Source organism: Volvox carteri, assembly GCF_000143455.1.
Source record: "Volvox carteri f. nagariensis unplaced genomic scaffold VOLCAscaffold_41, whole genome shotgun sequence".
Lineage (NCBI taxonomy): Eukaryota > Viridiplantae > Chlorophyta > Chlorophyceae > Chlamydomonadales > Volvocaceae > Volvox > Volvox carteri.
Window position 1 is genome coordinate 355,478 of NW_003307584.1, and position 15,319 is coordinate 370,796.

The 15,319-nt window shown below is 56.8% G+C and overlaps 1 protein-coding gene across 1 annotated transcript in view; it reads left to right on the plus strand.

Annotated features, from left to right (window-relative positions):
• The window catches only part of VOLCADRAFT_95023 (uncharacterized protein), a gene marked incomplete at both ends in the record, with an annotated part of 20,203 nt that extends 7,176 nt beyond the window's left edge, over positions 1-13,027 (plus strand). The window contains 15 exons of the mRNA XM_002954159.1: positions 60-335; positions 772-931; positions 1,515-1,559; positions 3,219-3,607; positions 3,960-4,133; positions 4,656-4,697; positions 5,452-5,577; positions 5,794-6,087; positions 6,435-7,682; positions 7,822-7,923; positions 8,321-10,911; positions 11,236-11,380; positions 11,789-11,869; positions 12,325-12,444; positions 12,926-13,027. Coding sequence (XP_002954205.1) covers positions 60-335; positions 772-931; positions 1,515-1,559; positions 3,219-3,607; positions 3,960-4,133; positions 4,656-4,697; positions 5,452-5,577; positions 5,794-6,087; positions 6,435-7,682; positions 7,822-7,923; positions 8,321-10,911; positions 11,236-11,380; positions 11,789-11,869; positions 12,325-12,444; positions 12,926-13,027 — 5,895 coding nt within the window. The remainder of the gene's footprint in view (positions 1-59; positions 336-771; positions 932-1,514; positions 1,560-3,218; positions 3,608-3,959; positions 4,134-4,655; positions 4,698-5,451; positions 5,578-5,793; positions 6,088-6,434; positions 7,683-7,821; positions 7,924-8,320; positions 10,912-11,235; positions 11,381-11,788; positions 11,870-12,324; positions 12,445-12,925) is intronic.
• Between the last annotated feature and the right edge of the window lie 2,292 nt (positions 13,028-15,319).

The window sequence follows — 15,319 nt, forward strand, 5'->3', positions numbered from 1 at the left end:
CACAAGCACCCACTCGGCCGCCGCGCCCGCCGCCCGTGCCCCCCCGCCCGCCACCCAAGCCGCCGTCCCCGTCGCCGCCACCACCGCTCCTGCCTTCCGTACCGCGGCGACCCTTACTGCCTCCGTCGCCCTTACCGCCGCCGCCGGCGCCGCCGGCGCCGCCGGGCTGCCTACGCGTAACCGCCCGTACGGGCAAGCTATACAGCGAGTACGTACTAACCGATTCGGGTAATTTGACGGTTGGCAGTTATGACTCCAGAACTATAAAACTGGACCTTTCCATGACGCAATTCTTCGCTGCGGATGACAGCATCGTCATGGATCTGTACCGACAGGTTCGTAATATGTGTGGATCTTGAATTCAAATATTTGAATTCTTAGATTTTGCATTTTCCATTCACCATTTCTATCCAAAGGAACTAAAACCAAAAATTCATCCACGCTGGACGACCCCCCTTAGCTTCCATCTCCCTTGTCTCTCTCTTATACTCTCTCTCTCTCTCTCTCTCTCTCTCTCTCTCTCTCTCTCTCTCTCTCTCTCTCTCTTTCTCTATCTCTCGCGCTAGGGTTGTAAATAATTAGAGAGAGATGTATGTTTTATGGTTTTAAAACCCTACATATATGTATATGTGTGCGTCTGCGTGTGTGCGTCCCATACAAGCATTCCTTTCCCCTCCCGCCACCTTCCTTCTTGTCTGCTTCCTGCCGCACTCCCCCGTTCCTCAACCACCGTCACGCTCTAAGACCTTCTTCCCCCCATCGGTGTGCCAGACACTGCCGCTACCCACCGACTGCCCGGCTGCCGAAGATGTGGGATATTCGGGCACCGTGGCCTACAAGATTTCGCCCAACTGCAGCACCAAATCAACGCGCTTGCTTGTGGATGTCTCCTCGGTGATGCCCTGTTATGCCGACAACCCGGCTGTTGTGGGTGAGCTCTGACTTTGAGTAGTTGGAGTTTGGTGGAAAGAGTATAGAAGAATCAGAACAAGGCATTCACGAGCTCCTTTCCTGTAGTTATATGGGCTTATTCCAACTGTACATTAGGTTAAACAAAAGGTTTGCAATTGTTCAAGTAAGAATTTTGAAATTTTGAAATTGGTGGATATGAAAATTCAAATTTGGGAAATGAAAACAGGATGAAACTTGCCGTCTTTTGATAATTTCCGCAAACCCATCTCCGGTTGGACTTCGCCAGATGCTGCTGAGTTCTGGTCTTTGGATAAAAAGGAATTGCAGCACCTGCGATTTGAAGCTGGAGCCAAGGAGATCGTCATCCTGACCATCCACCACAATTCCACATTCAAATAATTTGCTCCCGGACGAATATTGCTCCTCATCCCACCTTCTATGGAGTTTTATTCAGTCCGTTTGATGTCTTAGATTTTGGCAGTAAATTCTTGCTCTTTTCCATAATCATACACCGTCATCTTTATCGTCAAGTCCCGTGTTACGCCCAGGACACCACAGCCTCTCACCTGGTTGCGCTCCTCACCTCTCTCGTTGCCATTCAGGGACCTTTATTATTTGGTTGGCGGTGTACACGGGCCCAACGGTAGGTACGGCATGGTACGACACAGTGCAGCACAGTGAAACGAAGGTTAACATTTATTGCAGGTTTATATCAGGGATATCAGAACCGAAACGCGTCGAACTTTGGAAAGACATTGGAAGGACTGAATTTGTAGCTTTTGGATGAAGGACAAGGACTGGGGGTTTCCGGGCGATTGGTGTTTCCAGGTTGTGGCGAAGAAGCCTAGCTACGGGCCTCAAGACAATGCGAGAAGAGAAGTAACCCGGGGGTAGCTGTGTAGGTTGTATGTATGCCTGTATATATGTGTGTCCTAATGATCTGGGCCGCTGGCAGAAGCAGCTGAGAATGGTACATGAGTAACTGTTTCGGAAGCATGTACGGCGACGTGTACACAATTTAAAAAATATATAATTTTATTTTAGATTTATTATTTTATAGATGTAATGTATATTCATTATAATGCAGATTTATATTACATATATTATTTAAATAATGTTTTTATGTTGATACATTCAAAATACAAAAAATGGCGTGAAATGAATATGTGTTCCATGTCATATTATTATGTTTCAAATGTCCTGCATTTGTTGTCCGTGTTTGTTATCTGTTATCTGTTATGTTACAAGCTCGCGAGAGCTCGTAAGGCCCAGACGATCCAGGAGGCTCATGGACCGCGAGTTCTAGCGTAGTCAAAAAGAAGGAAGAAACAGAAAATAAAACAGGGGTTATGTTACTCTATTTGCCTCCTGTGCCCGCTTTCAGGCTTGTACGGCGAATAACAGGAATTCAAGCACCACATCGAACGTGACGACGCTTTGGGGAGGAACTTCAATTTCGCGACTGACAGCTGCAGGTTGCGCCTATTTGAATTTCACGCTCACATGCGATTCGAGCTGCCTCGCGTCGCGGCCGCCGCCGCTCCCCCCCCCTCTGCCGCCGCCGCCACAACCGTCGTACATGCCGCCGCCGCTTGAGCCGAGCAAGCCGCCGCCGCCCCTGCCGGTCCAACCGAGACCGTCGCCGTCGCAGCCACCTTCGCCGCAGCCGCCACCGCCGAAACCACCATCGCCGCCGCTGCCACCCTCACCACCACCGGCGCCGCCCCTGCCACCCTCACCACCACCGTCGCCGCCGCTGCCACCTTCGCCGCAGCCGCCACCGCCGAAACCACCGTCGCCGCCGCTGCCACCCTCACCACCACCGTCGCCGCCGCTGCCACCCTCACCACCACCGTCGCCGCCGTTGCCACCCTCACCACCACCGTTGCCGCCGAAACCACCTTCGCCGCCGCTGCCACCCTCACCACCACCGGCGCCGCCGCTGCCACCCTCACCATCACCGGTGCCGCCCCTGCCACCCTCACCACCACCGGCGCCGCCGAAACCACCGTTGCCAACCTCACCACCACCGTCGCCGCCGCAGGCGCCTTCGCCGCCGCCGCTGCCGCCACAGCCACCACCGCCGCCACCATCACCACCTCTGCCACCGTCACCACCCCAGCCGCCCAAGCCTCCACCACCCCCACCTACGCCACCAAGCCCTCCCCCAAGCCCATCTCCGCCACCCTCACCACCCTCACCTCCTCCACGACCTCCGAAACCACCGGCTCCACCGCCCCCCCCACCTATGCCCCCGAAACCTCCTCCTGCGCCACCCACACCTCCCTCTCCCCCATCGCCACCAGCACCACCTTCCCCACCTCCGTCAGCTCCATCACCGCCGCCGTCACCGCCGTCACCGCCGTCACCACCCCAACCGCCGTCACCGCCTACCTACCCCCTCAGCCCACAACCCAAACCGCCAACCCTTCCAACACCCACTCCCGCACGGCCGACGCTACTTCCGGCAGTCAACTATTCCCCCATGTCGCGAAAACAACCACCGGCGCCGGTACCGCCGGCGCCGTCAGCAGTACCGCCGATGGCCCCGCCGGCGCCGCCGCCCCTCGTGGGCACATTGGAAACGTACGTGAACCTTTCCAATGCCGTAGATCCAAATACGACACTCCCGGAGATTCCAGGTGCCGTTGTCTATGTGGATTTTAACTACCTAACCGCCACGGCCCGGTTCCAGGTAAAGCATTGGACATCCCTAAGGCACACGGGGTAATATGTGTATGTGTGTGTCTCTTCTGTGGATGTCTTCTGGGCCATGCATATATAATGCCTATTTAAGCCACTTATGGCCCTACGTATTAAACATACTTGTATGATTAGATGTGCGGGGTAATCAGTAGAGTGCAAGCGGGCTGGTGCGGGCATGTACGGGCTTCTTGTACGACAAATGACTCCTTGAATAACTCGTGCAGCACGAGTCAGAAATTTGTTTTGTCAGAAGTGTGTTGTTGACATTGACGACCTACGGTATACGATATAATACACATGTGTTTTGTTTATGTGCCTCACGCATGCTCCGAAACCACCAGGGTGATTCGCCGTACGCCAGCTGTGCATCTTCCGTACAAAGTAGCCTCCTGACGGCGCTGTCCGGCTTGCTCAACTTCCCAGCCGGCAACATGACGTCATCTTGTACGGTGGAAAGCACTTCTTCATCATCTTCGTCTAGTGCTACCGGGCGCCGACTAAACGCAGATAGCTCGGTGAGCACCTCCCAACAGAAAAAGGCCTCCTTGAGCGTTCCGGATCGCGCCTGAAGGGGACTCAAATTCCCCAAAAAAAGAACTCAAAAAAAGAAACGTTTTCCTCCCTCTCTTCCTGGGGGATTTCCAAAAGGGTCCTTTACTCTGTCGAATTTCTCGTAGGAATTGGGAACCGTCCGGATAGGGTGTTTATCCTTAGCATTTGGGTCATGTGTTGGTTTCGGAGCTCGGTTGGAGGTTTCGTCGGGGACTTAAAACTACTACAAGGTCCACTGGCCCTTTCCCCCTTTCGCCCCTTGGGGGGGTAATCGGTAATAAAAATATTGCTTTTCAAACCACCAATACCGCCCTAGCAATTTTCGATCTCCTTTCCCGTCCCTCCCTACCTCCCGTCTCTCCTGTCCCCCGCCCTGGGGCCCCAGATGTGGTGTGTATGTGTGTATGTGTGTTTCAACCCCCGCTCATTTCCGTCACCTTCCCCTCCCCTACCTCCTGTATCCCCTCCCCCGCCCTCCCTCACAGTCGAGCTGTACTTCAATGGTAAAGACGTATATCACCTTCAAGGTACGACATGTACAGCATGGCCTGTGCACGACACGACTATGTTTTATGCTCAGTTTGTGCGTATCGTCCCCTTGGGCAGGAACTTAAATAGTTGTACCGAAAGTTGCACATAGTTGTGCCGGAGGGGAGCAAAACTCAAGGGGGGGATTTGCGATTTACGAGGAATAGGCCCGGGAGGGAAAACACACACACACACCGGGAGGGGAAAACACACCGGGAGGGGAAAACACACCGGGGCATTGGGCGGACCGATGTGGGGGCTCCCCAGGGTGCAGGGAGCCTGCAGCTTACCTGGTCAGGCCGCGGTGGGGTTAAGGGAACTAGCTGCGGGTAGGTAACCCGGGCGGGTCGGGCCCTAGCACTGATGGTGCTGAGCCCGGGTAATTGCTGTTGCGTCATCGATGTGATCTGCCGTACATCTCCGCAATGGACCAATGGGGGTCGCGGGACGAAAAACTGACAGGCACTAACTCTCCCCCCGCAACACATACACACACGCATACATACATACGCACGCACACACACGCACACACACTATCAGAAAAATACACACACGCACAAATATACACACAAAATATGCACATACAAATAAATATAAAACCAAATGTACACACATGTCGTGACGCGCACGAGAAACGGAAACGCATTCACACCTTCTTTCCAGTCGCACCTCTTCCGTGCGCTCCCCACAAAACCCCCTCCCCCTTAAGCCTAAATCCAAACCCCAAACCTAAACTCTCGAATCCAAATCCAGATTGATCCTGCCGTACCCATGACGTCATTCAAGTCGTCCGTGTACAAGATTCTCAACAACGGCGGCGTCTCGGGCGTGTGTCCTCTGGGCCTTATGGATGGGACATGGGCGACGGAGGGATCCACGGTGAGCCCGCCCTGGAGCTGCCCGGGGAGTCAGTTTTCAAACGAACAATCGAGCAACTAACTTTGTTGCTGCTTTTTGAAACGTTAATTATTTTATTTACATATTATTTATTTTTTAATTTATCCTGAACTCACAATCAAGAAAACTGTGCCTATTTACGCAAAGATCCTAATTTGGAAACAATTTGAACGCTAAAACCCTGATGATGTGGCGCAGGTCCGCGCTATCTCCACTGGGAACTCCTCCTACACAGATTGCGGCTCCTTTAGCGATGCCGTACAGTCGGCGTTGTCGTCCTCCGGTGCTACCTCCGCCGCCGCATCCAACTGTCGTACACTCCAGTTCTCTGACGGCTTGGGATCGCCGCCGCCGCCCGCCCCCGCCGCTGCCGTCATTCTAGCCGCCGCCGCCGCCAAAAAAGGCGGGTTTCCTATTATGGCAATTGCGGGTGCTGCGGGAGGCATCATCGCCGGCCTTCTTGCCCTGGCAGCATTCCTCTACTATAGGAGGGTGAGTTTGTTGGGGGGAGGGGGATCGATTGGGTGGGGGAGAATAAGGGGGGGAGGGAGTCGGGTCAATGTCCTGACGGGTATGTTTTACCCCTGGGTTTGCACCCCCGCGAGCCGTCCCAAAGGCCAATGAGCGGGGCCGCTGCGATCAAGTTTGCCTTTGTGACCTGTCGTATTGCAAGTCTCATCATCGCGTCGTACAGCGTTCCGTACTTGGTGACCTGGTGTCGTACAAGTTTGTTCTTTTTTTATTATTCTTGGCTGCTACCCTGTTTGACAAGGATTTGCTCTGGTCCGGCCGCTCTGGCCTTTGCCTCCGAACGCCCTGGCATTGCCACCGAACTGCAGAAGAAGAAGAAGGGCAACGCCTTCACGGTAACCTCAGGAGCCGAACCCGGCGTGGCTGACGTCTTTGAGGCGAAGACGGAAGCGGTGCCCGGAGCTGATGTCGGCAGCGCGGCCGCCGCTGGCGGCGGCGGCGGCGGCGGTGGCGACGGCGTGCCGGGCGGCGCGACGGCGTGGGTCGGCGTGGCCGGAGGAGCCGTTCCTGGATCTGCTTTTGGTAAGGGCCAGGGCGGTGGCGGCGACGCCGTCGCAGGTAAGGACGCGGCCGCGGCGGCGGCGGTGGCGGCGGCGGCAGGGACACTAGACCCGGGAACCATGTCGCAGACGTCCAGCGGCAACGGCGGCGTTGGCGGCGCTGGCGGCACGTTTCTCGCCGGGCCCAGCGCATCTATTTCCGGCGCGTCGGCGGTCACCTTGGGAATGGAATCCAGCGCGGCGGCGCTGGCCGCTAGCGGCGGCGGCGGCGGCCCCGTCGAGACTGGCGGCGCGCTGTTCCGAAAGACAAGCAAGGCGCTTGGGGAGCCGGGCAGTGGTGGAGGCGAGGCTGGTAGCGGCGGAGGCTCTGCTACAGCCTCACCGCGAAGGACGACGGATGCTGACGGCAGCGGCGGCGGCGGCGGCGGCGGTGGGGCGTTGGGCGCGCTGCTGCTACGCAACGTCGCCGCGAAGGCAAAGGTTCTGCCGCCGCTGCAAAGCGCCGCTGGGGCACACCTGCCAGAGCTCGATCCGAATTTGGCACCGCCAGCGCTGGCAGGCAAGGCAGTACTGCCAACTGTTACCGGCGGCGCCGCCGCCGCCGCTGCTGCGGGCACTACTGGCGGCGTCGGCGGCAGCACCAGCAGCGCCGGCGGCGCTGCCGCTGCTGACGTGGCGGCGCTCCTCGTCCCGAAAGGCCGCAAGTCAGCGTTACCAGCGTTAGGGGTCCCCGTCAGCCAGTCTCTTGCCGTACCGTCCGCCAGCAATCCGCTCGTGAAGCCGCTGCTGCCTGCCCTGCATACGGCAGAGCACTCTCCCTCTGCAGCCGCAGCCGCCGGGGAGACCGGCGGAGGGGAAGTAGACAGTGCATTTGCCGGGTCGAGCGCGGCCGGCGCCGCCGCCGCTGCCGCCGCTGCAGCGGCGGCGACGCCGACGCGCGCCTCCGCCACCATCCCCGGTAGCCTTCACTCGTCCTCCATGAACGGGGCGGCAGGTCGTGCATTGGAGGCGAAGTACGGCGGCAATATTGGAGACGGTTTGGACGGCTTGGTGGAGGTGGGAACAGCCTCCTATGGGGTGGACGGAATAGTGCGACACGAATGGAAACCAGATGACTGAGAGCGTTTCCACTGGCTAATTAACTAACTAATTAACTAACCAACTAACTAACTCCTTGTTAATTTTTGTGTTGCAGGAGACCCAAAGCAGTGGGCCTTCGGTTGCAAGCACTCACGGTTTGTTCGTTCGTACGGGCGAAGCTTCGGGCGGCACATCATTGAAGGTCCCGACACTGGCGGTGAGTTTTTGAAAAACGGAGTTTTTGAAAAGCTGAGGTTTTGCAGAAATCTTTTTGTAAAAAAAACTCAAGTTATTAACGGACTTAGTGAATCTAAGTTCTAATGGACTAGTAAAGTATTTCTAGGGTCGACACCGCAGAGACCTGCAGCGGCCAAAATATTTAAACCATTGCAATTTTTATTAATTTTGTGAATGTTCATTGAGGACCACTTGGTGCTGGGCTGGGGGTCATAGAGTACGGTCTCGTCCACATGATGTACGGCAACGATTTTAAGATGACTCATTCTTGGTGCACTGGTACCCTCAGCGTCTGTTTGCCGGTTTGTCTGTTTGGCGTATCTCAAACGTTGGCTTCCCCGTGTATGCATGCATGCATGTATGTATGTATGTCACAGGAGGTCTCTGGAGAGCTCCAGCCTTTGGACAGCACGGAAGCTGGCGCCGCCGGCGCCGCGGCTGCGGCGGGGGCGGCTGGCGCCGCCGCCGCCACGGGTGTCGGTGTCGGCAGTGGACGCCGCAGCAGTGCCGGTGGGAGTGGCAAGGAGTGGGTTGTGCCTGTGACGCCCACTGCCGGGGATGGGCACGCCGCCGCGGCTGGTGGTGCCGCAACCCCATCGGGCAAGGGCTTCTTCGGAAAAATGTTTGGCGGCATGTTTGGCGGCGGCGGCAGCGGCGGCGGCGGCGGCAGCGGCGGCGGCGGCGGGGCGGCAAAAGAGCCTGCCGGCAGCTTTGTATCGCCTCGCGGTGGTTCGGCGACGACGTCGGAGCTGCCGACGTTAGCGGAACTGGACGCGGCCGCCGCCACCGCGGCGGCAGCGGCCGCTGCCACGGGAGCAGCGGCAGGTTCGGACTTTGTCCGTACAGCTCATGCAGGAGCTTTGAGTCGTGGACCATCGGTAAGCGGGTTTGGTGTGCCGACACTGGGAATGGAGCTCGGCAGCGCCGTCAGTGGTGCCGTCGCCGCTGGGCCAGGCCCGCGCGTCACCGGCATGGGCACCACATGGCAGAACTCCGCCGCCGCCGCCGTACCGACGGAGGGCGCCGCCAGCGCAGGTACTGCACCCAGCATCCGTACCGGTGCCATCCTTACCAGCGGCGGCGCCGCCGCTGGTGCCGCTGCGGCGCCCGACGTCAGCACGGACGCCGCCCCTGGCGGCGCCGCTGCGGCCTCGTCGGACGTACCTGCGGACCGCCCTCGAAACGCTTTGCCATCTATCCATTTGAAGAGCACGACGCAACTTAGAGCAGCAGCCAATATTGGCATTGATGTGGCTGAGGACGGCAGCGGCGGCGGCAACTGGGCTACTGCCGCCGCCGCCGCCGCCGGCGGCGCCTCAGCTTTCCAAGGTCGCCGCGGCTCCCGTACGAGAGGCTTGTTCGGTGACGGTGCCGGAAGCGGCGGCGGCGCCTCCGACGGACGCTCGCCGCCAGGATCTGGGAGTAGCAGGAGATCCGTACATCTGAAGCGTGCTGGCGCTGCCGGCGATGTGGGTGGCGATATCGACGGCGAGGATGCCGCCAGAAGCCCTTCAAGCCCTAGGAGAGGGGTACCCGGGGGACAGCGTAGTCGTACAAGCCGTTCTGCGATTGGCGGAGACGTTGGCGACGACGGCGACGCCGCTGCTACGGCGATCACCGGCGCCGGTGCCAGGGCTGGTTTCAGAGAGAAGCCCTCCGGCGTTCGATTGCGGTTGGGCGACGGCGGCGACGTGGGTGACGTGGACGGAGACGACGACGACGCAGCAGCTGGTGGGGTTTCAAAGGGCATGGCCAAATTCAAACGAGGCGGCGACGGCCCCGGCGGTGAATTCGATGAAGATGACGCCGCCGCCGCGGCGGCTGGCGGTGCCGCTGGCGGGAAGTGGGGCCAGGGCATGGCCAAATTCAAACGAGGTGGCGACGGCCCCGGCGGTGAATTCGATGAAGATGACGCCGCCGCCGCGGCGGCTGGCGGTGCCGCTGGCGGGAAGTGGGGCAAAGGCACGGCCAAATTCAAACGAGGCGGCGACGGCCCCGGCGGTGAATTCGATGAAGATGACGCCGCCGCCGCGGCGGCTGGCGGTGCCGCTGGCGGGAAGTGGGGCAAAGGCATGGCCAAATTCAAACGAGGTGGCGACGGCCCCGGCGGTGAATTCGATGAAGATGACGCCGCCGCCGCGGCGGCTGGCGGTGCCGCTGGCGGGAAGTGGGGCAAAGGCACGGCCAAATTCAAACGAGGCGGCGACGGCCCCGGCGGTGAATTCGATGAAGATGACGCCGCCGCCGCGGCGGCGGCGGCTGCCGCTGGCGGGAAGTGGGGCCCCGCTGGCCACAGCAGCGTGCGGTTCAATCGGCCCCGGCGATGCGATGAAGATGACGCCGCCGCCGCGGCGGCTGGCGGTGCCGCTGGCGGGAAGTGGGGCAAAGGCATGGCCAAATTCAAACGAGGCGGCGACGGCCCCGGCGGTGAATTCGATGAAGATGACGCCGCCGCCGCGGCGGCTGGAAGCGCCGCTGGCGGGAAGTGGGGCCAGGGCACGGCCAAATTCAAACGAGGCGGCGACGGCCCCGGCGGTGAATTCGATGAAGATGACGCCGCCGCCGCGGCGGCAGCTGCTAGCGGCGGCAAGGCCGGCCCCGCTGGCCACCGCAGCGTGCGGTTCAATCGGCCTGGCGATGCGCAAGGCGGCGGAATGGATTCGGAGCACCTTGATGGAGGGTCTCCTTCCATTGCCAAAAAGGCGTCTTCAGGCCAACGAAGCGTCCGCTTCAACCGCCCGGGCGACGGCACCAACGGGGACCTGGAAGACGACGACGCCGTCGCCGCTGCCGCGGCGGCGAAGCTTGCTGGCGGCGCAAAGGCCGGCGGGGGCCGCAGCGTCGGCCGCTTTAACCGCCCCGACGGCGGCCAAAGCGCGGGCGACGTGGATGAGGAGGCGGCGGCGGCGGCGGCGGCGGCAGCCGGTCACCCGGCTGGGCTGCCGCCCAATCTCCGCAACTTCAACAGGTACGTACGTACGTCATACGTACATACGACACAGTTCACTTGATAACATGCTCATGGGACCGTTGTTGTTATTGAACGCAATCCAAACCCTAATAACCGACATTATACCACATCGGCATTTCCCTCGTTGCAGCTCCGAAAATCGTTAACACACACGCACACACATACACACATACACACATGCACACATACACACATACACACATACACACATACACACATACACACATACACACACATCCACACATCCACACACATATACACACATACACACACATACACATATACACACATACATACAAACAGCATTCCCCTCTCACGCAGGCCGGGTTTGGGAGATCATGACGGCTCCATTGACCCCGAGGCTGCTGCCGCGGCGGCAGCGGCGGCGGCGGCGGGCGCGCCACCTCCGGTCACAGGCTTCGGCAAGCCGTCTAGGAAGATGAAATTCGCGCCCGGAACAGGGGAGGTAAGAAACCACATGGCCCCCACCGCCTCGTGCAGCTATTCACATCAATCAAAGGCACGCCAACTAACCACCAACCGACAACGACCAAACGCTACAACCGCCAACTGCATTCCCACAAACATCTCTTCGGACAGTATTATCTAGATTACCACAGCTTCACATGACACCACTCCGTCTTTGCCTTTTTTTCATCAATCACTTTGGAATCGCTCCTATCACCCATTACCTTCCCTTTATTTGTTTCATATAGATAGCTATTACAGTAAATAAATTCCTTAATTAAATATTATTTGTACAACTTTTCTCTCCGGCCGCCATGTGGCAGCGTCTGGCCCCGGCGGTTAGGCATCTAACGAACTCCAGCTAATATCTAACTAACTCCATGTGCCGTTTCATGCCATACTGTAGGGCGCGGATGACGTCGGCGATGACGGAGGCAGCAGCCCTCAGAACCCGGCTCCCGGTCCTACCCGCTCGGGAAGGTCCGTGGTAAGTGAGGTGGAGATGGGGAGGGTGGGGGTGAGGGAGATGGGGAGATGGGGAGACCGGGAGCAGCTGGGGGAGTTGGAGATAGAGCGCCTTGGCAGGGTAGAGGCCCGTGTCGTTGTCACTGTTACCGCGGGCCACTAGTTTTGGGGCTGCGAGGTCGGTTGGCTGTCGGCCAAATGTTGCGAGAGCCGGTGGACTCGTCGGCTGGCGGGCTCGCGGGCAAGCGGGCTGGCGGGCTGGTGGACTCGTCGGCTGGCGGGCAGGCTGGCTTTACCATATGACTTACTCTGACGTTTGGTACGGAGAGGCCACGAAGGAAATATATAGTCTATGGGAGCAACTTTTGGTTTGGGTCACGCATCCTATCACTCCTTCCTCCTCACTAATTTTGAATTTGAATCCCAACCGCAACTGACACCAACCGCTGTTATCATGATATGCGATTGTCGTACTAGGGCGGCGGACGGAGTGTACGGCAGTTCAAGTATGCGGACATCAACGGTGTGGACGAGGACGATGTGGAAGAGGAGCTATTGGATGATGCACCGCAGCTGTCAGCCAATGCGACGGCGGAGGTACGTCTGTACATATGCACATATTTATGTATGTGCGTACTTGGCACACGCATTCGCATTCGCGCGTGACGCGTGTTGAATATGTGTGTGTATGTCTCTGTGTGTGTGTGTGTGTATGTGTGTGTGTATGTGTGTGTGTATGTATGTGTGTGTATTTGTTTTGCTACATATCGATTCGGGCCTGGCGCTAGCAGGGGCACCTATCTGAACCCCAACGGGAACGACCGCCGAAGCAGTGAATGCGTTGAGAAAGGAAAGCGCTCTATATGCAAGCATTAAATTCAATAAAAACGAACAAGGATTAAAAACGAACGGCGATTGGTAGAAACTTTTGCGCTGATGGGAGGCGGCAAGGCGTGCAAACATGCGAGCATCCGTTTCTGTTTTGATAAACTGCAAGTGAGTAATACCGAACTGCCGTGTTACCTACATAAAGCATAAATTTCAGCATGCATTCCTTGTGGTGGTTTCGCTATCGCAGGAGCGTTGGATGCATGAGCGCGAGATGCGGCGGCGCGCTCTTTTGGAGCAGATGAAGGGCAATGCCTGGGGCGGATCTGTGAAGCACCGTGAAAGATGCTGATGGTCATGATGAAGGAAACCATCGATTGTCATCTTGCTAGAAGGCAACGATGCATGATGCTGATTTGGAAAATACTCGTGACGGTAACCAACATGCTGATGAGCTATAGTAAGCCCGCTTGAGTTTGGAAACGTTTTATTATGGAAAAGTATTTTTGTACGTGTTGGAGGGTCCGCTGTGAAAGGCGTAATGCGGCGAACGGGCTGCTGCCTAGCTCTAGTCGTGGCCTGGACTCGTGAAATCAATAGCCACGAGGACACCTGATTATATGCTGGGCAAAGCTCATCTTTGCGCATTTTTCACCTCTTCGATTAGTTCCTGCTGCTTTTTTCTTTGCCTCTTCATCTTTTTCCTGAATTGCCCTTTCCCTTTTCGTCTTGTTTGATTTACATGGCCTCAAGCCATCGCCCATCGCCTGTGTTTCTTTAACCGGTGACGGTGTACAGACTATTTGGGGGCTTTATTCATGAAGGCGCCTTTCGCGGCCACTGTCTTACAAACTCGTTGATTTGAGTCGATGCATAGCAGGCTGGTGGTGATGCAGCGCCTGCTGAGTTATCACATTCATGCTGAACTTCGCTAGTCCGTCAGCGCGAAGCGTGCATTCCGCCTTGCTGCGCTATGCCGCACCTTACTAATTTGGTGTATTGTGCGGTGCTGTGCCAGGCTATGGGCCGGGGCGCCTTGCTCGGCCCTTGGCCCTGACAACGGCGCCCCTTATTGTTGCATTCTTATCCTATCTTATACTAGCGCACAGCGCAAAATGCATGCGTGCAGGCTGGTTTGCCTGTTTAGGCAACGTGTCTGTGAGGTAAGGGACCCCCGTTCCGCTGGTTTGCAGCGACTCAGGGCGCCGTCCACAATATTACAGCCCGCGTTCTCAAGCCGCGGTTGCTACAATGCTTAAGAACACCATGAGTTGGGGAGTGTTAATCAGGTATATTATCGCGTCGAGTTCTCTGGGGAGGGTTACGCGCCTTTTGCGCTCTGCTAGCGCATGAAAGGCTCAGCTTAATTAGGCAACCACCTCTTTTTTGCTATCTTTGGTATCTTTGTGGAAGCACCAAAACTACATTCAATTATTTATAACCTTGATGAGCTTTTCCATGAGACTGCATGACTTGGCTCGACCAGGTCACAGCCAAATCTATCTTCTGTATGTTTGTCCGCCGTAAGTTATTGAGCGCGATCCATGGACCGTACTGAAAGATGTGTACGACAGTGTACGAACGTGATGATGCATTGTTCTCTGTCTACGGATGCTGCTGGTACGGCTGTTGTTGTGTGGCTGTGGTGTATCGCGGCAACAGCAGTGGTGGTGATGACGTCGTGGCTATGTCTGCCTGTCTGTCTGTCTGTGTGCATGTGGGGAAGAAACGAAGGAGACTGAGCCGTAACGGAATAATATAATTTGCGAGCGTGCACGGCCTCATCGTTCAAGGCACTGGGCAAGCACCATTTGTTTTGGGGGATCTGACTTTCGTTGCAAGGTTTTGCAGGTGTCTTTTTTGGAACTGAAATCGGTTGGATCCAAAGGAAAAACCGAATCCAGGCCTGCAGGGGAAAGTCCTTCCCCTATAGCGTTCCTTATTAGGCAACGCTTGCAGATCCTGCGAATGGATTACGATTTGGATTCCTAACATGATGAAGGCTTCCAGGACATTAACATCCACTGGCAGGGAGCTGTACTTACGAAATCTATGTACGACAATACAGTACAGACTGTCGTACGTAAGTACATGTCTTTTACAGTACTCATTGAGCAATGTGTAGTAAGAATTAATGCCATCGTCGTTTCCCCTGTGTTTGCAAGTGAGCGTGTGGCACTGGAGGGTCTCTCGAGCTCCTGCTTTGCCGCCAAAACTGTTTGTGTTTATATTCACGGTGAATAGCCTTCGTGGCCAAGTGCACTTCGGAGCATGCTAATGATTGAATGTTGGTGTGAACGTCGTTGTTTAAGTCGGGCTGTGCAGAGGTGTTCTTTCGGCGTGCGTGAGAAGTGGATCTAGATCTGGATCTGGTTTTTGATCTGGAAGGTTCAATCTGGATTTTCATCATGAAGCAGTTTGCGAATGAAGTGGAGCTGGATACTGGAAGTCATTGTGCAAAAAATATTTGAAAGAAACGTCGATTTTAACAACCATGAACAACCATTTGGAAATGTCTCATTTACCTACCAAAACGACCGGTTGGGTTATAGCTCACCGGTCGGTTACCGACGGCCCTTATATGCCATAAGTTGGAGGGATGGATTTATGAAAGGGGGGATTTATAGAAGGATGGCGGGAGGGA